General features: G+C 36.2%; 1 protein-coding gene across 1 annotated transcript in view; it reads left to right on the top strand.

Annotated features, from left to right (window-relative positions):
- Positions 1 to 24,556, top strand: part of adcy2b (adenylate cyclase 2b (brain)) — a 122,447-nt gene that overhangs the window by 71,642 nt on the left and 26,249 nt on the right. The window contains exons 10-16 of the mRNA XM_073822426.1: positions 3,908 to 4,084; positions 4,185 to 4,219; positions 4,379 to 4,459; positions 6,409 to 6,478; positions 6,581 to 6,678; positions 11,547 to 11,631; positions 16,042 to 16,179. Coding sequence (XP_073678527.1) covers positions 3,908 to 4,084; positions 4,185 to 4,219; positions 4,379 to 4,459; positions 6,409 to 6,478; positions 6,581 to 6,678; positions 11,547 to 11,631; positions 16,042 to 16,179 — 684 coding nt within the window. The remainder of the gene's footprint in view (positions 1 to 3,907; positions 4,085 to 4,184; positions 4,220 to 4,378; positions 4,460 to 6,408; positions 6,479 to 6,580; positions 6,679 to 11,546; positions 11,632 to 16,041; positions 16,180 to 24,556) is intronic.

Genomic DNA, 24,556 nt, shown 5'->3' on the forward strand with positions numbered 1-24,556 from the left:
CCAAGTACTTGTAATTAGATTAAATTCAGTTTTCAAATACAGGTAATCAGACTACAGTTTTTATGGATTACATGATTACGTATTATTTAAACATTAGCAATAATTTATTCATACTTGATTGAGTCTTTTAAAATTTCCTTTCTAAAATAGCCTACTGCTTATAAACACTCAGAAAGTCTTCCAGTTTTGTGGACATTCACGCTAAGACAAGTCACTAGTCAAGAGGCGACACAGTGTTTGACCACTGGATTTGCACAAATCATTTCAGGTTTAACATGTTTCAATATTGCATCAACTACTAATATATACTACTTTGTATTTGAATAATCACACTGTAGGCTATTTAACCATGTATTTCTATGTCTTTGGAAGGCTTTTGTCTTTCAAACACATTAAAATGCACAAATTCACAAACTTTTGTTATCTTAATTGCCTAATATATTTACTTGAAGTACCCTTGATATTTTAAAATTAATATTTTAAAAATTATCACTTTGCACATTCATGATTTTTGTTGGTTATGGTCACATCGCATGTGAGTAAACAAATAAAATAATTGTTTTTTTAAGATTGATGTAATTGAACATTTTCATGATTTATTTTTATGATTTTTTATGGAGAACAACGTAGAAATATTTGGAGAATTAAGTCAAAATACTATGAAAATAAAGTCAAAATATTTCGAGAATTAAGTTGAAATATTTCGAGAATCAGAGTATGAATATTAAGATTATATCTGACCCCCCCAAATTATACAAATTATTATTGTTGTTAATATTATTTGAATTTTATTTTATTTTGATTTAGTTTTGTATTATGTTAAAAAACAAAATTGATTGGCAGAGAACAATGTAATTCTATCTGTTTTGAAATTATGTACAGTTGTCTAAGCTGCTACATCAAAATAAAAAATTTCAAAAAAGAAATATTTAGAGAATAAAGTCTAAATATTATTAAGAATAATTTCTAAATATTTGGATAATGAAGTCGAAATACAGTACTACGAGAATAAAGTCAAAATATTTCGAGAATAAAGTTAAAATATTTCGAGAATAAATCTAAATATTAAGAATAATTTCTAAATATTTGGATAATGAAGTCAAAATACTATGAAAATAAAGTCTAAATATTTCTAGTATAAAGTCGAAATATTATGAGAAGAAAGTGTAAATGTTTCAAGAATAAAGTCAAACTGTTTTAAGAATTTAAATTTGAGAGCACCGGGAGAAGTTGCCAGACCACTGAAACAATTTAACATTGTTGCATATTCTCATAATATTTTGACTTTATTCTTGTAATATTTGCACTTTATTCTAAAAATATCTTTTGACTTATCTTGTAATTTTAACTTTATTCTCATAATATTTTTACTTTATTCTCGTATTTTCGACTTTATTCACGTAATATTGACTATTCACAAATAGTTTGACTATACTCTCGAAACATTTCATATTTATTCTCAAAATATTTCAACTTTATTGTAAAAAAATTCCTCATAATTTTCATAATATTTGGACTTTATTCTCATAATATTTTTACTTTATTCTCGTATTTTCGACTTTATTCACGTAATATTGACTATTCACAAATAGTTTGACTATATTCTCGAAACATTTCATATTTATTCTCAAAATATTTCAACTTTATTGTAAAAAAATTCCTCATAATTTTCATAATATTTGGACTTTATTCTCATAATATTTTTACTTTATTCTCGTATTTTCGACTTTATTCACGTAATATTGACTATTCACAAATAGTTTGACTATATTCTCGAAACATTTCATATTTATTCTCAAAATATTTCAACTTTATTGTAAAAAAATTCCTCATAATTTTCATAATATTTGGACTTTATTCTCATAATATTTTTACTTTATTCTCGTATTTTCGACTTTATTCACGTAATATTGACTATTCACAAATAGTTTGACTATATTCTCGAAACATTTCATATTTATTCTCAAAATATTTCAACTTTATTGTAAAAAAATTCCTCATAATTTTCATAATATTTCGACTTTATTCTCATAATATTTTGACTTTATTTTCGTAATTTTGACTTTATTCTTATAATATTTTGTCTTTATTCTCTAAATATTTTGACTTAATTCTTGTAATCTCAACTTTATTCTCATAATATTTTGACCTTATTCTTATAATTTTGACTTTATTGTCAAAATATTTAGACTTTATTCTCTTAATATTTTGACTTTATTATCGTTATTTCAACTTAATTTCAGTCTTGAAATATTGACTTTATTCTCATAGTATTTAGACTTTTCTCTCGTAATTTTGACCTTATTCTTAAAATATTGTGATTTTAATCTCGTAATCTTAGATATTTTTTAACATGGCACTAAAACACTGTCATAATATACACCGATATTTGACGATGATATCACTGAATTCATTGATGAACTGCCTTTAACTGAAAATTGATTGTTTACAATAATGCGTTACTTACATATTGTGCTGTTTAAATACTGTAAAGTTGCTTTGACACAATCTGTATTGTTAAAAGCGCTATACAATTAAAGGTGACTTTACTTGACGATAGGTTTTGCTTCAGGATCCAGATTTTACATCGGACACCAAGTAGGCATGGGATGATAACCGGTTTCAAGGTTTACCGCGGTTTGAAAAAGTCACGGTTTCAAAACCGGAAACGAAAAAAGTTATACCGTTCCTACGATATGCGCATTTTCTGTGTCAAAGTGAAAGCGCAGGACTCCCTACTAGGTTGTGTGTGTGAGTCCCTGCAGAGAAAACAATGCAGCCCCTCCCCCACCGGTTAGTGCTCAGGCGCGTGTCTGTGTTTGTGCACGTGATCCACAGTCAGTGAGATTCAGCAGTAATATAAGTTCAGGACGGCCAAAGGAGGTGAACCCCCACAACACAGAGTGGGGAATAGCAGACTATATGTACTAATTTTACGTTTCTGTGAATTTTAGCACAACAATTAAGTTAAAGTGAAATCACGTCTTTGCTTTTAAGCTTTCTGTCACGTTAAAGGTGCAGTGTGTAGGTTTTGTGGCATCTAGCGGCGAGATTGTGAATTGCAGCAGAGTACCGCTCACCCCTCCCTTTACAGAACTACGGAAGCCGATACAGGATTTAAATCTCACCTTTTTTTTTGACATCAACGAATAGTGAGATTTCTTTTAAAATGTAATTTAAGGAATTATATTAACTTTATCATTCAATAAAACTATGTTATTGTGAATATTACTTGTTCATCATTGTGTCAGTGTTTTTTTTCGCAAGCTGATTCTATGTTAATAAAAACATAATGGTTAATTAAGGTCTTTATGCACCCCTGAAAACATAGTTATTGCACCACTGTCTAGAGATCATCTTAAATATTACACGGGGCACCTTTAACACAAGTGACTGCAATTTAATTTAATTAAGAAGATTCAATTATTTATTTTAATTATTTTGCCTTCTGTTCCATGTTACAAAATGTTCTATATGTTTCCTAAAATAAAATATACTGTAATCCGTTTGGGGAAAAAAAGGTTGTTTTTTTTACCCAGACATTTAAATGTAACATTGTAGAGCAGTGATTACAATACCGTAATACCGTGAAACCGTGATATTTTTATCCAAGGTTATCATACCGTCAGAATCTTATACCGGCCCATGCCTAACACCAAGTAGTGACTTGATACAGGACCAAAATTTCTTACGATCCAAAAGCAGACAGAAATGTCTTGAAAATCAATATCAGATCATGTAACACACTTGAATCAAAAATGCACTACAAAACCCACCTGTGACCCACCACTTCAGTCCATATTCTTGTCTGATTTTTTGTATTTCTGTGCTCTAACACATCCAGCCTGTAACACATCCATTTAGATTTTATTTAGTACTTCATGTTATGATTGTACTTGTTGTTCAGGCAGAAAAACGAAGTCCCCTGCTACCTGCGCGTCTGCGCCCCACTCTGGACGGGGCCAAGATGAGGGCGTCTGTCCGCATGACACAGTACCTCGAGTCCTGGGGAGCGGCCAAACCATTTGCTAACCTCCACCATCGAGACAGCATGACCAACGAGAACGGCAAGATCAACACACACGTGAGTCAACCTGAGCACATCAGATTCATCAAAACTACTTTATACTTAAAGTGCTTAGTAGTGCTCGATTAATTACATGTGTTCCCATTTGTTCTTACAGGATGTGCCGATGGGGCAGTACAGCTTTCAACAAAGGTCTGAAAGGTCTGCTTTTTTACTGTTTATTGCTTTATGTAACAAAAAAAAGGCTAAATCAAAATTCAAGTGAATAACCTTTCAGAACGCTCACACTGACCTCATTAGCATTTCTATGCTTGTTTAAAGCCTCTCTTCTTCATTTTTATTCCCTTTTAGAACAAAATCACAGAAAAAGAGATTTGAAGAGGAGTTAAATGAAAGAATCATTCGCACTATTCATGGCATCAACTCACAGAAGTAAGCATCCATAATGTTCTGCCTCTTTTCCATATGGAGGAACTCATGAATTCACTGCAAAACAACACAAGAAATCGCTAAATGTTAACAAGGATCACGTCTGAAAATCTGGGATTTAAAATTATAAATATTCAGCAAATAAAATAGAAAGTTTTTTGATTTTGAAAAATGTAAAACAAATATTTTTTTCACATTTTTGTGTTAATTTGATATTTATTTTATTTTATATATTATATATTTTTTTTTAATAATTTTAATTTAAATTTTGTTATTGAAATATTTTGACTTTATTCCCTAAATATTTTAAGTTTGTTCTTGTAATTTCGACTTTATTCTCATAATATTTGGACTTTTCATGAATTCACTGCAAAACAGCACAAGAAATGTTAACAAGGATCAAGTCTGAAAATCTGGGATTTAAAATCGTATTAAAATCAGCAAATAAAATAGAAAGTTTTTTGATTTTGAAAAACGTAAAACAAATATTTATGAACCTTTTTGTTTTAATTGATATATTTTACATTTATTTTATTTTTACATATTTTTTATTTATTTTTTATTATAAAGTTTTAATTTAAATTTTTTATTCTCATAATATTGGGACTTTTCATGAATTCACTGCAAAACAGCACAAGAAATTGCTAAATGTTAACAATGATCAAGTTTGAAAATCTGGGATTTAAAACCTTATTTAAATCAGCAAATAAAATAGAACATTTTTTGATTTTGAAACATGTAAAACAAATATTTATTCACATTTTTGTTTTAATCTGACATATTTTACATTTATTTTATTTTATATCTTATTTTATTATTTAATAATTGTAATTAAAATTGTATTATTGAAATATTTTGACTTCATTCTCATAATTTTAACTTTATTCTCATAATATTTCGACTTTTCTCATAATATTTGGACTTTCTTCTCATAATATTTCTACATATTTTTTTATTTATTTTTTATTATAAAGTTTTAATTTAAATTTTTTATTCTCATAATATTGGGACTTTTCATGAATTCACTACAAAACAGCACAAGAAATTGCTAAATGTTAACAAGGTTTAAGTTTGAAAATCTGGGATTTTAAATCTGAATTAAATCATCAAATAAAATAGAAAGTTTTTTATTTTGAAAAATGTAAAACAAATATTTATTCACAACTTGTTTTAATTTATATATTTTATATTTATTTTATTTTATATATTATTTTATTTATTTAATAATTTTAATTTAAATGTTATTATTAAAATATTTTGACTTTGTTCTCATAATTTCAACTTTATTCTCATAATATTTGGACTTTATTCTTTATTCTTGAAATATTTTGACTTTTTATGAATTTACTGCAGAGAGAGATTGCTAAATGTTAACAGGGATCAAGTCTGAAAATCTGTGATTCAAAATCTTATTTAAATCAAAAAACAATAAAACAATTATAATAATAAATATAAAAAATAGATAATAATAATATAATTTTTTTTATTTAATAATTTTTATCTAAATTTTATTATTGAAAAATTTCTACTTTATTCTGATAATATTTTCACTTTATTCTTGTAATTAAATCTTGTTCTTGTAATTTCGACTTTTATTCGAATTTTTGTTTTAATTAGATATATTTTACTTTTATTTTATTTTATACATTATTTTATTTATTTTTAATTTAATAATTTTCATTTAAAATGTCAATTAATTCAATTCAATTAATTACTTAATATTTAATAATAAAATATAATATTAAATAATACATTAAAATAGAAAATACACACATTTTCATTCGTTTTGAATGCCAACATACAACATTTAACACACATTTGTCAGTTCATTTCAGTTTTTTAAAGCATTTTCTGCATCGGTGTCACCCAACAAGCTATTATAATAGCGATTCATCGTGACAATGAGAATTTAATTGTTATAAATGATCTAATTTATCCTTTCTTTCCATCAGACAGTGGCTGAAGTCAGAGGACATTCAGAGGATATCTCTATTCTTTCATAATAAGTCACTCGAAAAAGAGGTACATTCCACCTTGAGATTGAAAAAGCAAAAAGCAAATAGAACAAAGACTTATAGAAAGCCATAAAAGAGATATTTCATTTTTTTCTTTCTATTCTAACAGTACAGAGCCACAACTCTGCCGGCTTTCAAGTACTATGTCACCTGTGCTTGCCTCATTTTCTTCTGCATCTTCATTGTGCAGTTCCTAGTCTTGCCAAAGTAAGTACCATCTCCACCACCTCTTCCAAGTATCCGTTTGTCTTTTGCGATGCAATTATGCCGCCGTCTCCCAGCACTTAGACCAAGTGACGCATAATAATATTACAACACATCTGCACAATTGAGAGAAAATGAGTGCGACGATAAAGAACGTGATGATGGGAACTGTCTGAAAAAGACAGCCCTGAGCAGACAGTTATAGATTTTTTTTATTCAGAGGCCAATCTGGTTTGGAAATGATGTCTCCCTTTGTATGAAGTCAGACAGAAAAATCTATGCAAGACGTCACCCTAATTTACTGCTCATGTTGACCCGAGAACACATTCACACGAGCCCAGAGCACAGCGCTTTCTCTCAAGCTGTGTTCTCACATCCTGCCATTGATTTTATATCAGATTTATAGTCAGATATGGCACCACAAAGACTGGAACTAAACACTTTTGTTTTTACATTCACAAAGCTATTCAAATATGTGATGCTTGCTTGGGTTTATTTACATAAGCCTAAATTTCAGCATCTGATTTGTCCCTCACTATTTGTTCTTTGTGAATGTTACCTTGAAACTTCATGAAAATAGATGTTCTGACTTTTTTCACAATGAAACAGGTGCAGTTAAAACTATTAAAAACTGTTTTGGTAAAAAGCTGAATAAAATATAAATATTAAATGACAAATTTTATACCTGCTTACCAAACTTACATATTTGCCTTATTATTATTATCAAGTCAATGTACCATCAGAATGATTTTAAAACTTTTATTCCAGTTATTTACCTTAATATTAGTTTTAAAATCATTTTGATGGTACATACAGTTGCTTTAAGTTGAAGTACTAAAATTACAGTTAAAGCTAAACAGAAATATAATTATTAGATTAAAAATAATAAAATAAAATGCTATTAAAATATAATTTAAAAAGATTCTATGAAAGCCCGTTTCTGCCTCTGAATATAAAAAATTAATAATTAAAAAAAAAAGTAATTGCGACTTTTTTACAATTCTGATTTTTTTTTTTTTTTTCGCAATTCCATGTTTACATTTTGCAATTTGGACTTTTTTTTTCAAAACATAGACTTTTTTTTCTTGCAATATGTAGTTCTTTCTTAGAATTGCATATTTGTATCTTACAATTCTGACATTTTACTCACAATTGAGAGTTTGTATCTTACAATTTTGACTTTTTTCTCACAATTGGTGTTTAAGTTTATATCTTGCAATTTTGACTTTTTTCATGTAATTGCGTTTGTTTCTCACAATTCAGACTTTTTTTCGCAATTCCAAGTTAACATCATGAAATTCTGACTTTTTTCTCAGAATTGCGTGTGTGTATTTCACAACTCTTTTTTCTTGCAACTGCATGTTTATATATCGCAATTTTGACTTTTTTTCTCAGAATTGCATGTTTGTATCTTACAACTCTGACTTTTTATTCTCGCAATTGTGACTTTATATCTCGCAGTTTTTAATTTTTTCTCAAAATTGTGTGTTTGTATCTTACAACTCTGACTTTACTCGGAATTGAGAGTTTGTATCTCACAATTTTGACTTTTTTCCTCAGAATTGCGTGTTTGTATTTTACAACTCTGACTTTTTTTATTGCAATTGTGAGTTTATATCCTCAATTTTGACTTTTTTTCTCAGAATTGCTTGTTTGTATCTTACAATTCTGACATTTTCTTTGCAATTGCAAGCTTATATCCACAATTTAGATTTTTTTCCCCCTTGTAATTGCATGTTTGTATCTTACAATTCAGATTTTTTGCTCGCAATCACAGTTCATATCTCGGCATTTTGACTTTTTTCATATAATTGCGTTTGTACCTCACAATGTAGACTGTTTTTCACAATTATTGGCTTACTTCTGGCAATTCTGACTTTTTTATTCTCAGAATTGTGTGTTTGTATCTTACAATTCCGACATTTTTTTGCAATTGCAAGTATATGTCTCACAATTCTGACTTTTTTCTCAGAATTGTGATATATAAACTCGCAGTTGCAAGTTATAAAGTCCAATTCTGAGGGGGAAAAAGACTGATATTTTCTTAGAATTGCAAGTTTATATCTCGCAATTCTGAGAAAAAAGTAATCTCACAATTCTAACTTTATAACTAGCATTTGTGAGGATATATCTCACAATTCTGAGAAAAAAAAGTAAAAAAAAGTATAGGATAAAAAGTCGCAATTTATTTTTTATTCAGTGGTGGAAACAGGCTTTCACAGTTATCTTAGCAAACTGACAAACTGAAATAAAAAAATTGTAATTTTAGGTTGAATTACTAAAATGAATAAAAAAACAGCTAAACAGCTAACAACTAAATAGCTAAATATTTTATATATACAGAGGTGGCCAAAAGTATTAGAACACTAGTATTTTCAGCAGCTAAAAATGATTTTAAGTCAGTTATTTCTATCTTTTGCTGTAGTGTGTCAGTAGGAAATGCCAGTTTACATTTCCAAACATTCATAAATAATCCAGTGAGATTTTTGTTTGCACAAAGAGTCTGACAACAGCCAGTGCTCCACACAGAGATCTGATCTGATCATCATCCAGTCTGTCTGGAATGACATAAAAAAAAAAAAAAAAAAAACTGAGACAGACTAAATCCAGAAGAACTGTGACAACGTCTCCAAGATGCTACCTGAAAAACTATCCGCAAGTGCACCTAGGGCGGAAGCTGCTTTAAACGCAAAGGATGGACACACCAAATGTTGATTTAATTTAGTTAATAGAAGTTAATTGATAAAGAAAATCTATTCATGATATTATTTTTGACAGCATCCTCAATTTACAGCATTTTTACACAAGTGCCTAAAACTTTTAACAGTACTGTAGCTTTGCAGGTAGATTTCTTGAAGCATCTTCATGGAGATGTTGCCACAGTTCTTCTGGATTTAGTCTCAGTTTGTTCTGTTTCTTTATTTCGTTCCAGACAGACTGGATGATGATGAGATCAGATCTCTGTGTGGAGCACAGGCTGTTGTCAGACTCCTTGTGCAAACAAAAAATCTTACTGGAGTATTACAATTAATAAAAAAAATTAATGCTTGAAAATGTAAACTGGTATTTCCTACTGACACACTACAGCAAAAGATAGAAATAACTAACTTAAAACCATTTTTTAACTGGTGAAAATACTAGAGTTCAAATATTTTTGGCCACCACTGTAGATATATAGCTAAAAAAAATACTAAAACCTATAACATGAAAACTGAAAGACAATTCTAAATTATAATAAATAATATACTAGTCTATAAATCTATAAATAATACAAAATAACACTGATGTGGGGTACAGTTTATCTCAAGACCACAATGTCTTGTGGAATTTGATGATGGGCTATTTTGACCTGGAGCAGGTAGCAACCTTGCAATGACCCAAAACACACAAGAAACTAAAACTACTTACAACTACTTACAACTACTTACTTACAACTAATCTCAGCAAATTAGAATACTGCATAAGACCAATAAAAAAAAACACACATTTTTGGTGAATTGTTGGCCTTCTGGAAATTATGTTCATTTACTGTATATGTACTTAATACTTAATAGGGGCTTCTTTTGCTTTAATTACTGGCTCAATTCGGCGTGGCATGGAGGTGATCAGTCTGTGGCACTGCTGAGGTGGTATGGAAGCCCAGGTTTCTTTGACAGTGGCCTTCAGCTCATCTGCATTTTTTGGTTCTTTTGTTTCTCTATGGGGTTCAGGTCTGGTGAGTTTGCTGGCCAGTCAAATACACCAACAACATGGTCATTTAACCAACTTTTGGTGCTTTTGGCAGTGTGGGCAGGTGCCAAATCCTGCTGGGAAATGAAATCAGCATCTTTAAAAAACTGGTCAGCAGAAGGAAGCATGAAGTTGCTCTAAAGAATGCTCTAAAATTTCTTGGTAAATGGGTGCAGTGACTTTGGTTTTCAAAAAAACACAGTGGACCAACACCAGCAGATGACATTGCACCCCAAATCATCACAGACTGTGGAAACTTAACACTGGACTTAACAACTTGGGCTATGAGCTTCTCCACCCTTCCTCCAGGCTCTAGGACATTGGTTTCCAAATGAAATACAAAACTTGCTCTCATCTGAAAAGAGGACTTTGGATAACTGGGCAAAAGTTCATTTCTTGGTAAGAAGTTAATTTCCCAGGTAAGACGTCTCTGACATTGTCTGTGGTTTAGGAGTGGCTTAGCAAGAGGAATATGACAACTGCAGCCATATTCCTTGACACGTCTGTGTGTGTTGTGGCTCTTGATGCCTTGACCCCAGCCTCAGTCCATTCCTTGTGAAGTTCACCCAAATTCTTGAATCGATTTTGCTTCACAAGCCTCTCAAGGCTGCGTACCCCTCGGTTGGTTGTGCATCTTTATCTTCCACACTTTTTCCTTCCACTCAACTTTCTGTTAACATGCTTGGATACAGCACTCTGTGAACAGCCAGCTTCTTTGGCAATGAATGTTTGTGGCTTACCCTCCTTGCGAAGGGTGTCAGTGATTGTCTTCTGGACAACTGTCAGATCAGCAGTCTTCACCATGATTGTGTGGCCTAGTGAACCAAACTGAGAGACCATTTTGAAGGCTCAGGAAACCTTTGCAGGTGTTTTGAGTTGATTAGATGATTGGTATATCACCATATTCTAATTTGTTCAGATAGTGAATTGGTGGGTTTTTGTTAAATGTGAGCCAAAATCATTACAATTAAAAGAACCAAAGACTTAAACTACTTCAGTGTGTGTGCACTGAATTTATTCAATACATGAGTTTAACAATTTGAGTTGAATTACTGAAATAAATTAACGTTTCCACAACATTCTAATTTATTGAGATGCACCTGTATGCATTGGAGTATCTCTGATGATTTTGTCTCTCACAGAACCACCGTCCTTGGAGTTTCATTCGGAATGGCCTTCCTGCTGCTCGCCTTGATCCTCGCCATTTGTTTTGCTGGTCACATACTGGTAAGTGATGCTCGTGCTTGTAGAAGTAAATATAAAGTAGCTGTCTTTGAGGGTGAATTGACAGTGAGTGAGGCAGGTTGGCTTGTCAATTCAGCCTATTCAGAAGTTGACATGTTACATATTTTTCCATTTTCCATGGAGGAAATAACTGTGTACTGAAATGTCATTTAATAAGTCGAGGTTTCCGCACATTTGAGACCCTCATCTTGTTAAAGAAAATGCCATACCCAGGAAGAAAAAACACCATATTAAAACAAGATTGAAATTTCCTTGTTTTAACCCGAGGAACAACACTCTTTTTCAGCTCTTAGAGAGCGTTGTCTATAATCAAATTACCAGCTACTTTAGACCTGTGGAACATAAATGGCTTAAGTAAATGTCACCTGTATGTCTCTCCATTTTCTTTCTCCCGCTCTTTCTTTCTTAATATATTATGAAAGCTTAGAGCGAAATGGCTTGTTCAATATTCAAAGGCCTGTAGATTCACTCATGGGAAATCTGTCAGGAACATGTTCTCGTCATATTCCACCCTAAAATCAATAGAAATGAATAAAGAATAATGTTTTCTTAAAGAAAAGTAGCCCTATGTTATGGCCATTAAGGTTTACTGTATTGTAAGATTATTTTTAGCAAATGTTATTTAAATTGTATTTATACACCACTGTTTAGTAAGATTTTTTTGTTTAAAAAAGACTTTTACTCCATAATTCACATAAATGTATTTCTTTTAAACTCTCAAAGACAGCTAAAAACTGTATTATGGTTTCTACAAAAAATATGATGATGATGATGATAATAAGAAATATTTTTGAGCAGCAAATCAGCATATTAGAATGATCTCTGAAGTATCATGTGACACTGAAGACTGTAGTAATGATGCTGAAAATTCAGCTTTATATAACAGAAATAAATTACATTTTACAATATATTTAAATAGAAACCAGTTATTTAAAATTATAATAATATTTCACAATATTACAGTTTTTGCTGTATTTTTAATTAAAAAAGGGAAGTCTTTTTGATCATAAGATACTTCTTTTAAAAGCATGTAAAACCCCAAACCTTTAACAGTAGTATGATTCACGTTAGTATTTGTTGAATTTCTTAAAGTGTAATTTTTATGTAAATTTCAAAACTTTTGTATTATAGTTTTACTGAATTTCACTACTAGAATCTAATGAGTATGACCTTTGAGAAAACTACTGAGAAAAGTGCAAATTAGAATTTTGGGTCGTAATGCAATAATGTCACAATGCTATAAATATTATTCAATTTAAAAATAGGCATCAATTTCTGTATGTAAAATAAAAAATAAAGAAAAATTATGGAGGGGGGTGTGACCTTGACGTGTGAGATTCAATCTTATACACTCTGTGGAATTCATACTATAATCAACGTAACCTGTTTTTTTTCTCTGTATTGAGGTATCAAAGTTATATTTTTAGAAAGCATGACCTTCCAAAGAACTTGAAGGGTTTTCATGCCGCTCACCCCCCCAGTTCGACTTGATTCGTCCCCAGTTCATTAATTAACCAAGCTGTTTCATCTGAAGATTCAGAATCCATGAAGATAAAAAATAGGCCACACTGAACGAAGACCCTGCACTAGCCCAAAAACCTTTATTTCTGTTTTTGTGTCAAAAGAACCAGCTTGAGTAATGGTACTTTTTGGTTTGTTTGGCATCTGTTTTTTGTGCAGTAAACTCAAGTCCTGGTTTGGGGATTGCGAGTATGAGGGGCCATTTTTATTTTTTATAAAGCTCTGGCACTCATATTTCGAGTTTCTTTTATATTACGACTCTCTTTTGGTTTCACAAACAACTGGCAAAGTCATAAGTGCCTGGAGCTCAATGGAATTCAGTTAAGAGTCTTTCTCAGTTTTGTTTCCCATTTATCTGGTGTGAGAGTTCACATTCGGCCCACAGATTCACAAATACGAAAAAAGGGTAAAGGTTATCCACTAGAAGTGCTGTGTTTAAATATCAAAACCAAACGCGTGATTGACTGGTGTGAGGGTTTTATCGTTTTTTTGTTTAGCTACTCTACCTCTTTTATTTCTTTTTGATTTAAGCCCAAAGCATTCTTGCACATAGTCTAGGTTAAGTGTTTTGTAAAGTGCTGTTCCACTGCATTTGTGTTAATACTCATCCTGACAATGTAGCATAAAAACTAAGTCACTTAAGGTTACATGGCCTCTACAGACATTACATTAGCACTGCGATCAGCACAAGGTGCGTTTTACAAACACATCTCAGTTTCTTCAAGGCCACAATGTCAGGTGAAAGCATTCAGAGGCAGGTGTTTCATCTTTTTTTCTTCAGTTTTAGTTTTGCTTGAATGAACAGTTTATTCAAAAATTTCTGTCACTACTGATTCACCTTCATAGTGCAAAACAACCAGGTCCCTTTTAGCCTTCACTTCTCTTTCTAAAGCCTCAAACGTGGGAGCCAGTGAATAGTGGTATGCTAAACTACTAATTGAAAATACTAATTGAAAACACAAACAAAGTTGTTTCAGCCAATGGATTCGCTTTTGGGGTCCAAGTAGTGTAGGACTCAACGAGCGGAGAAAAACTAAACCGAGGAAGAAGTATACTTCCAGAATAAAAAATTACAGATAATGTACTCCCCCTTGTCATCCAAGATGTTCATGTCTTTCTTTCTTCAGTCATAAAGAAATTATATTTTTTGAGGAAAACATTTCAGGATTTTTCTACATTTAGTGGACTTCTATGGTGCCCCGAGTTTGAACTTCCAAAATGCGGCTTCAAACGATCCCAAATACAGTTGTAAACAATCCCAGTCGAGGAAGAAGGGTCTTAGTGAAACGAACGGTTATTTATTTATTAATTTTTTATTTACAATTCATATACTTTTTAACCTCAAATGCTTGTCTTATCTTGCTCTGCCTGAACTCAGTTTTTTTCTGGTTCAAGACAGTTAGGGTATGTCGAAAAACTCCCATCTCATTTTCTCCCTCAACTTCAAAATCATCCTACCACGCTGTTTTACCTTTTTTGTTAAGGGTGTTTGATCTTCTTTGCATCGATGTAGGATGATTTTGAATTGACTTTTGAAGTTGAAGGAAAAAATAAGATGGGAGTTTTTCGACATTCCCTAACTGTCTTAAACCGGATAAAACAGAGTTCAGGCAGGGCAAGACAAGACGAGCATTTGAGGTTAAAAAGTATAGAAATTGTAATAAAAAATAAAATAAAAAAACAAATGCTGGGATCGTTTGAAGCTGCATTTACTAAACCGGGGAAGAAATCTTCTAAGGAGAAGTTCCCTTCCAGAACAAAAATTTACAGATAATGTACTCCCCCTTGTCATCCAAGATGTTCATGCCTTTTTTCTTCAATCGTAAAGAAATTATGTTTTTTGAGGAAAACATTTCAGGATTTTTATCCATATATTGGACTTCTATGGTCCCCCGAGTTTGAACTTCCAAAATGCAGTTCAAATGCGGTTTCAAACAATCCCAACCAAGGGTCTTATCTAGTCGAATGATCGGTTATTTTTATTAATTTTTTTTTTACAATTTATATACTTTTTAACCTCAAATGCTCGTCTTGTCTTTATCTGCCTGAACTTTTCTGGTTCAAGACAGGAAGGGTATGTCGAAAAAACACCATCTCATTTTCTCCCTCACCTTCAAAAACGCCCTACATCGCTGTTTTACCTTTTTTGTTAAGGGTGTTTGATCTTCTTTGCATGTTCACCTTGTAAACACAAAATCATCGATGTAGGATGATTTTGAAATGATTTTTTTAAGTTGAGGGAGAAGATAAGATGGGAGTTTTTCGACATACCCTAACTGCCTTGAACTGGATAAAACCGTTTAGGCAGAGCAAGATAAGACAAGCGTTTGAGGTTAAAAAGTATATAAATTGTAATTTAAAAAAAGATAGATAAGACCATTCTTTCTCGGCTGGGATCGTTTACAACCTCATTTGGGATCGTTTGAAGCTGCATTTAAACTGCATTTTGGAAGTTCAAACTTGGGCACCATAGAAGATCACTATATGGAGAAAAATCCTGAATTAACTATCTTTACGACTGAAGAAAGAAAGACATGATCATCTTGGATGACAAGGGGGTGAATACATTATCTGTAAATTTTTGTTCTAGAAGTGAACTTCTCCTTTAATTTAGTCAATTGCCTTTTTATGGAAATCATGGAAGTAAAATGGATTGTGAATGGCATTTCATGTTGACTTTGTCTCAGTTGATATAGATGGCTTTTGTATTGTTGTAATATTCACTCACTGTGAAGTTATGTTTATTAATGTGTCTCTGACTTGTGGGGCACAATCATAACCTTGAGCATTTAGAATGGAAGCTGATATGCTAATGACGTTGGTGGGAGTTAAAGCTTTTTTTGTTGTTGTTTTTTTCTCTTGTTGCCGTAGCAATGGGGCAAAGCAGCCTCCTGCACAATGCCCCGGCTCCCTGGCTCCTCTAAAGTCATCACCAACAAGCCCTGGATACGACTTGCGCTCACCATGGCAACCACTGCACTTATCCTAGTCATGGCCGTATTCAACATGGTGAGCATTACTACTTAATACCTGGGCTACTGTATCAGCTAGATTGGACTGCTTTTAAAATGACTGACGTTCACATATAATTCATTATGAGCATGTTCAAAAAGAGAAGTGTTCCCTGCTTGCTTTAATTATTGGTTATGTCAATATCGTGAACAGCCTGCTGGCTTTATGGTTCAGTAATTGAGGGCAACTCTTTAGAAATAGAAATAATTAATACCAAAAATGTTTGCTCTTGCTTAGTTTTACAAACCTCTTGTGATCTATTCTATAGGACCCATAGCAAAGAGGATATTATTCCCAAATGATATTGCAAAATACCACTATGCTACTGCAGCTCTGCTATAGGTCCCAGTTTTTAAAGAAAATAGAAGGGAACTGAGTACCGAACCCTGAGGAACCTCATAAACCTTAAAAAAAAAAATTCTGGGCTAAAAACAACCATTTCTGGGTTATTTGGCAAACCAGTGCTGGGTAAATATTGGACAGAACATATGCTGGGTTATGGTAAAATCAGTTTACTCTAAAATCAGCCATAAACCAAAAACTACAGCTAAGTTTTTTGGTTTAGTGACAGTTGTTCATGAGTCCCTTGTTTGTCCTGAACAGTTAAACTGGCCACTGTTCTTCAGAAAAATCCTGAAGGTCCCATAAATTATTTGGTTTTTCAGCATTTTTGTGTATTCGAACCATATCCAGCAGTGACTGCTTGGTTTTTAGATCCATCTTTTCATGCTGTGGACAACTGAGGGACTCATATGCAACTATTACTGAAATACGTTCACTGATGCTTCAGAATGAAAAACAATGCTTTAAGAGCTGGGGGTGTAAACTTTTGAACAGAATGAGGATTTTTCTTATTTTGCCTACAAATCATATTTTCATTTAGTACTGCCCTTCAGAAGCTACAGAAGATACATGTTTCCCAGAAGACAAAATAAAATGCAATTTACCCTGATCTTCAAAAAAAAAAAAAAAAATGAATGCATAATTCTGCGATGCAACCTTCTGAAGCATCAGTGAGTGTTTCAACCTTCTCTAATAGTTGCATATGAGTCCCTCAGTTGTCCTCAGTGTGAAAAGATGGATCTCAAAATCATAGTCATTATTGGATAGATTTAAATGTTCAGGACAAATAAGGGACTCATGAACAAAAAAACAGCTGTGGATCATTCAGGTAACAACACAGTATTAAGAATCAAGTGCATGTAAACTTTTGAACAGGGGCGTTCTTTTAAAATTCAAGTATTATTTTCTTGTACACTAAACGTCTTTTATGCAAAATATCTCATTTAGGTCAGTACTGAATCAAAATTAACATGCATTTTCTATGATCCCTCTTATTTTTGTAAAATAATTAACATTTTGCAGACTCTGCAAGGTGTATGTAAACTTTTGACCTCAACTGTATAATATTTGTATTCAATGTCAAGTCAATCTTTTACAATCATAAAATCTTCAAAAACATCCAGTAATTCAGTAGGCTGTTCCAGTTGATTAAATTACTTATATTCATGTTTGAAAAGTTGAGAAAAACATCTTTACTTCATGCCATCTTGTTCGTCAGACATTTAAGTTTCAATCCTTCAAACGCATAGCGTGACTATAGCTGCACTAGATTAATAGCGCTCCTATTGTAGTCACTGAAGCATAATAAAACGTTTTTACTTATAACAGTGAAGTCGTGTCGTGTTTCAGCCCTCATCACGCATTCATTTGGCAGGAGGTGGAACTTCCATGGAGGCATTGATGCATCGTTACTTTGAGTGTAGATCCGGTGGATGCTGCATTTTAGAAGTCTATCATTACAAGCAAATGTTCGCTGGGACATATATTTAAACAAAAAAGGGAAATGTGCGAAACTACAGATGTTTTCCTATTTATACAGTAATAATTTGATAGGAATACAATGAAGTACATACTTTAATTTCATTCAGAAAGCTTCCCGTATAAATAAAAAAAATAAACGTTGACAAATGTATCCAATTTTAACCAGTTTGGCACAGACTACCCAACATTGAGTTACACTGACCCAGCTCAGGGTAGGTATGTGAGGGGGTTCATCATTTGTATTGACAGTGAAAATGACCCAGCACCTCAGTTACAGAAAAACTACACAGCACCTGGGAAAAAATATATCAAAAATACAACAAAATGACCCAACAGGCTGAACCCAGCATTTGGGTTAAAAAAAACAATCCAGCTCCTGGATAAAAATATAAAAATAAAAATAAATACCCAATAAAACAACCCAACAGACTGAACCCAGCATTTGAAAAAAAAAAATAACCCAGCATTTTTAGAGTGCAGAAAAAACGTCTCAGGTTACGTAGGTAACCCTAGTTCCCTGAGGACAGGGAACGAGACGCTGCGTCCTGGTTAGGACACTTTGGGAACTGCTCTCAGCGTGACCGGTTCTGAAGCTCTTATAAAACAACGACAATGAACTTGACATTGACCGGCGCCAGCCCATGACGTCATTAACAAGGCGCCTACTAGTATAAAGGGGCGCTTGTGAATACATCAACCATCTTTTTGTCTGATGGAGACGTAAGTGGGGCCCGAAGCATGGCTACTAGACGCAGCGTCTCGTTCCCTGTCCTCAGGGAACTAGGGTTACCTACGTAACCTGAGACGTTCCCTTCCGGAGGGAACTCTACGCTGCGTCCTGGTTAGGACACTTTGGGAACGATATACCAACGCCGCCATGCTGAGGAGTAAGTGAACAACTGACTGATTGAGGAGTCAAGAAGGAACATCACTCCCCACTACCGGCGAAAATCGCTCGGGCCGACGTCACAGCTGGCTCGGCCACCCAAGCACGGAACTCCTAGGAGTGGAGGCCTGATACTTCTAAGCGAGAGTAGGCCTACCTACACTCACCGCTAGTAGTGAAGCTTACCCTTAAGCCTTCACACTAGACGGGGGTTCTGAGGAGCGGAGGCTCTAAAGAGACTCTCTAAACGAGAGAAAGCCTAGCAACACTCTGTGCTTGCGGGGAACTCTGGGAGTGGAGGTCGGAGACCTAACTACACTCAACACTGGAGGTGATCCATGAGGCTCCAGGAGCCTAAGCAATAGAACCACTTAAGTGGAGTTCTCAGGAGAGTGGAGGCTTCTGCAAGAAGACTCTCTAGATGAGAGGAAGCCTAGCGACACTCGATCCTATAAGTAGTGCTGTCTGTAGTGGAGTTGGAAAAACCCAGGGGTTTTTAGAACCAACTCTAGAATGGGAACGGAGGATAATGCGTAACCCATACCATACAGGATTTTACAAAAGAACCCAACCTTAGGGGGGAATCTTTACCACTCATGTGGATTTTAGAAAGTGCCCAAGGACTTGCGTGTGCACTTACCACTTTACGTGGGTTTTAAGGAGTGCTCAAAAGCTTCGCGTGAGTACTCACCACTATTGTGGGTTTGAGAAGGTGCCCAGAGCGTAGCGAGGGAAACACCATATAATTATCACAGGCGACAGCAAAGCCTGGAGCTTTGGAGCTCTGTAAGAGTGGAGGTCTCAAACATAAACCCTTGTATGAGGGGAGACCTGACTACACTCATGCTTGTAAGTACAGAGGCGGAGCTTCTGGAGAACGGAGGCTTCGCAGAAGACTCTCTAGGGAGAGGAAACCTTGACAACGTTCACTCCACTAGCTCTCAGGAGTGGAGGTCTCAAAATAACCTCTTCAGTGAGGGGAGACCTGGCTACACTCACGCCAAAAGTACTGAAGGCGGAGCTTCTGGAGAACGGAGGCTTCACAACAGACTCTCAGGAAGAGAGGAAACCTGACAACGTTCAATCCACTAGCTCTTAGGAGTGGAGATCTCAATAACCCTTCGTGAGGGGAGACCTGACTACACTCACGCCTGGAGGGAAAGACGGGAAGCGGAGCTTCTGGAGAACGGGGGCCTCACCAGAGGGGAAGCCCCAACACGCTCAATCCGCCAGCTCTTTACGAGTGGAGGCCTCAACGCTCTAAGTGAGGAGAGACCTGGCTACACTCACGCTTGGAGGTACTAAAAACGGAGCTTCTGGGGAACGGAGGCCTTCATAGAGACTCTCAGAAAGAGAGGAACACCTGACAACGCTCAACCTCCCAGCTCTACAGAGTGGAGATCTTACACCAAATATACAGTGAGGGGAGATCTAACTACACTCACGTCTGAAAGTACCCGGAGCGGAGCTTCAGGGGAACGGAGGCTTCACAGAGACCCTCGGATGAGGGGAAGCCTAGCAACGCTCAATCTCCTAGCTCTATGGAGTGGAGATCTCACCCAAATATTTTTAGTGAGGGGAGACCTAGCTACACTCAACGCTCAGAGAATACCGGGACTCACAGCAGGGCCCAAATGCTCAGAGCAGGGCCCTGTAGAGTGGAGGCTTTGAAACGAATCTCACAGAGAGAAAAAAGCCTGACAACACTCGGTCTTGGTGAGCGGTATTCTAATAGTCCCTAGCGAGAGATGCTCGAGAGTGGAGGTCTTACGAAAAACCCACTGAGGGGAGACCTGGCTACACTCAACGCTACAAGTACATGAACCCACATCACAGGAATCTGTAGAGTGGAGGCTTCAAGTCTGGAAAGAGAGAGCCTTAACAATACTCAGCTTTGGCAGAGGGCTCAAAGCACAGAGCACAGCAGTTAGCGAGGCCTAAGCAGGCCTACCAGCTAAATACCACGAGTATGTACTTGTAAGCGGAGCACTGCGGGGAGCGAAGGCTGCAACTGGACGGTTCTCAAGCAGGAGAACACATCTAACCATTCTAAGTCTAAACCATAGGGAAGACCAGTCGCCTGACCTACATCATGACGCCACTAGGCGAAAGGAGGTCTGATCAGCAGCAGCGAAGAGCGGAGGCTCCTACAGAAGGACTCTCGGTCGAGAGGAAGCCTGCAGCACCCTGACAACGCTCACCGTGGCAGGAAAGTCTAGGAGTGGAGGTGCTAACCAACAGAGCTCATTAATAATGAGGGGAGACCTACTACACTCAACCCCCTAAATGCTATCTGGACAGAGCTGTAAGCGCCTATACAGGGTTCAAAAGGTGAAACCTGGAGGTCCAGACCAGGGCTTCCGCCAAGGAGGACCTAACACTGTAAGCTTCGGTGTAGAGCGAGGCTCACGAGAGCCTACCAGCTCCCAGAACTGCCCAAATCTGATAGAACTGTGAGAAATCAGCCTAGACAAGAACCTCCATAGAGGGGCATCTCGTCAGCGCAACTCTCAGAGAGAGGAGGCCTGAAAAAATCCTCACACTTAGGGGGGGGGGTTTCTAAACTTTCCTCTCTCACTAAAGAAACTTCTTTCTTTCCCTTTTTGACAGGGCCCTGGGGAGCGGGGCCTTCAGTGCACTGACTCACAAAGAGAGGCAGCCCATGCGCTCAACCCTGGGTTGCTCCTATCTTCTTAAAAAGAGGGTGGGGAACCTACCCTAACCTCCCGGTCTTCACACTCAGACGAGCGGAGTCTAGAGGGACTCTTACCACGGGACGGGGTAGACTGCCACACCCAGTAGGTGTGTAGACATGCATATGCAGGTATAAATAGTGCCTAAGCCGAGCTCGAAAGCAGCGGAGGCTTCAAGGGATAACTCTCAGAATGAGAGGAAGCCTGACAACGCCTAACCCCTACAGGAGTTATTTACGAGTGGAGGTCTTGGTACACTAACTCACAAACGAGGGAAGACCTGGCTACACTCGACACTCAGGGACCTTAGGAGCTCAGTAGCTCAAATACTAAAGTCTCACCCAAGCGGAGCTGGTAGACAAAGAATACGTACATATACATATACACCTATATGTCAGTTCATGTACCGGGCCAACGGATTGAATTTATCAATCTATCATCAGCCCAGCCCCAGAGTCTTAAGGGGAAAAAAGGGGTGGGCGGCCGCACGACGTGAGGGAGAAGGGAGAGGATCGTTTCCCTACGATCCCATCTCCCATAACGCACATCACGTCTCCTCTGAGACCTACCCCTCCCAGGAGGAGGGTCTCGAGTGGCCACACAAACCGCCTGGCCCTGCCTCCAGCCCGCAGGCCAGGAGGGGCCAGGCTCCCCCTGCATTTGGGTGGAGATGAGGACCGGTGAGAAATAACAGACCCCAAAGGATCTATTAGCCGCTGAGCACGCCTCCGCCTCCCTGAGTCAGTCGAACATCGTAACGACGGATGTACCGAATGATTCGGAAGGCGAGACTGGCGCATCAAGGAGAAAGCACTCATCTTTCTCCCCGATGTCTGCCAAAATTCACCTACAAGCCTGTGGTGTGAAAACAGCTCAGCCATCTCCACGGGTCTTCATCCTCCAGCAGATCAGCCCGGTACGCCTGCAACACTGCCACTGCGTGCAGGCAGCACCAGCCTGACCCGCTGCCGCGTATGCCCTCAGCGTCGACGCCACCACGCCGAGAGGCAGCAAGCATATCCTCAGGCGATGGCATCGACGCCCCGCCATACTCACGCACTCACTCTGCACCAGCATAACTAACATGCTGATATAGATGAGTGCGGCTGAATATGGTTTATCCCATGCCCTCCCGATCCTAATATATAGATCAGGAGGGAATGGGATGTATATGGGGACTGGTCTGTTATGGTCAGGGTGAAATTGCTCATATAAATTGCTATGAGCAACCTCCCCCTGCACGTGCTTTCACCGCAGATCAAAGCAGACCGCAGCGCGGCTCATAACAGACAACAGCTCATCATACGCGGGGCAGGCAGGCTGTGAGAGCTCAGAAAATCACTTTTCGCCCATAACAGCCACATCCTGCTTACCTGGCTAAAACCAGTAGAGCACTTGCTGCTGTATCAAAGGATGTCAGAGATTAATACATCCTTCGCCCGCAGCTCGCCCTCGTCCGCGGCTGACGAGCGTGAGAGATTACACATCTCTCAACTCGTGTGCGCGCTTCATCTGTAACCACCGCGGGCTCGTTCTCCGTGCAGCCTCGGCTGCAACGGGACCCGAGCCGCGTAGGGCAGATAAATGTCCCGATTCCCTCGGAAAAGGGGACAAACGAGAGCGGAGTTTCCTTAGAGAGAAACTCTCACGATGGACGCGCTCTGCACTCTCAAGAACAGAGCGCGCGTGCTCACACCCAAACACATAACAAACAGGCTGCGCACGTCATCTGGTGTCGGATTTCTCTGACACGGATTCTGCACACTTGCTGAACTGTACTCTAGGAATCATCATTCTACTCGAGCTTAGAACAAGGTACGGCTGAAGAACAAAAAGATGGTTGATGTATTCACAAGCGCCCCTTTATACTAGTAGGCGCCTTGTTAATGACGTCATGGGCTGGCGCCGGTCAATGTCAAGTTCATTGTCGTTGTTTTATAAGAGCTTCAGAACCGGTCACGCTGAGAGCAGTTCCCAAAGTGTCCTAACCAGGACGCAGCGTAGAGTTCCCTCCGGAAGGGAACAAGTGCTTTTAAAATGAATGTACTGAAGAGAAAAGATTCCTTATGCTTTGCAGTGCATGGAAGCAAGTAAATGTTTTCAGAGAACATGTTTAATTCACTTTCTAATTAGGCTACTTAATATATAAAAGTTTAAGGCAATGAGAAACAAAGGTGCTGAAGGAGTTAAAATTAAATAAATATTCTGGTTTAATAGTTTTAGCTCATTTTAATGCTTTTTCTCTCTTATTTTCAGTGTTGTGTGTTTTAACTAAGCACTAGTTACTAAATGGTTGCTGTAATTTAATTACTTTCCCCTTGAAAAAGTAAAGTAAGGGATTACTCTTAATTTTTCTGTAATTTAATTACAGTTACTTCTTATGTAATTGAACCTAATGTATAGACTGTAGAACATTTACATACGATACAATAGTGAATTTAACATTTTAATTTAAAATCTAAATTTAAAATGCATGCTTTTTATGTACCCTTTAAATACTTTGGTGAGCTAATAAGAATATTAAAAAGACTTTAGTGTCCAATTCTCACTATTAGTTGTTTTTTTAGCATGAATATTACTAGGATATTAGCTGTTTGTTATTACTTTAACACATATTAATGACTAATTCTGCAAGACCTCATTCTAAATCCTTAAAGTTTATTTCTAATTAAACTACTTTAATATTAATTAGGAGTATATTGATGCAAAAAATCTGTTAATAGTTAGTAAATAGTGATAATTGGACCCTAATCTAACGTGTGACCAGAACAATTTATGTAGTTATCTATTATTGATTTAAAAGGATTAAAAGAACCATTTCATGTCTATCCTCGCATCATTCATTAACTTGTGGAGGTTGATATTAAGAAAAGTGATTACACTGCAAAAAATTTGCTGTAGTTCTGCAGCTGGTTGCCAGTAACTTACTGTAGATTTTTAATTTATGTTATTTACTGGCAACAGTTTGTTC

Source organism: Garra rufa, chromosome 17 (assembly GCF_049309525.1).
Source record: "Garra rufa chromosome 17, GarRuf1.0, whole genome shotgun sequence".
Classification (NCBI taxonomy): Eukaryota; Metazoa; Chordata; class Actinopteri; order Cypriniformes; family Cyprinidae; genus Garra; species Garra rufa.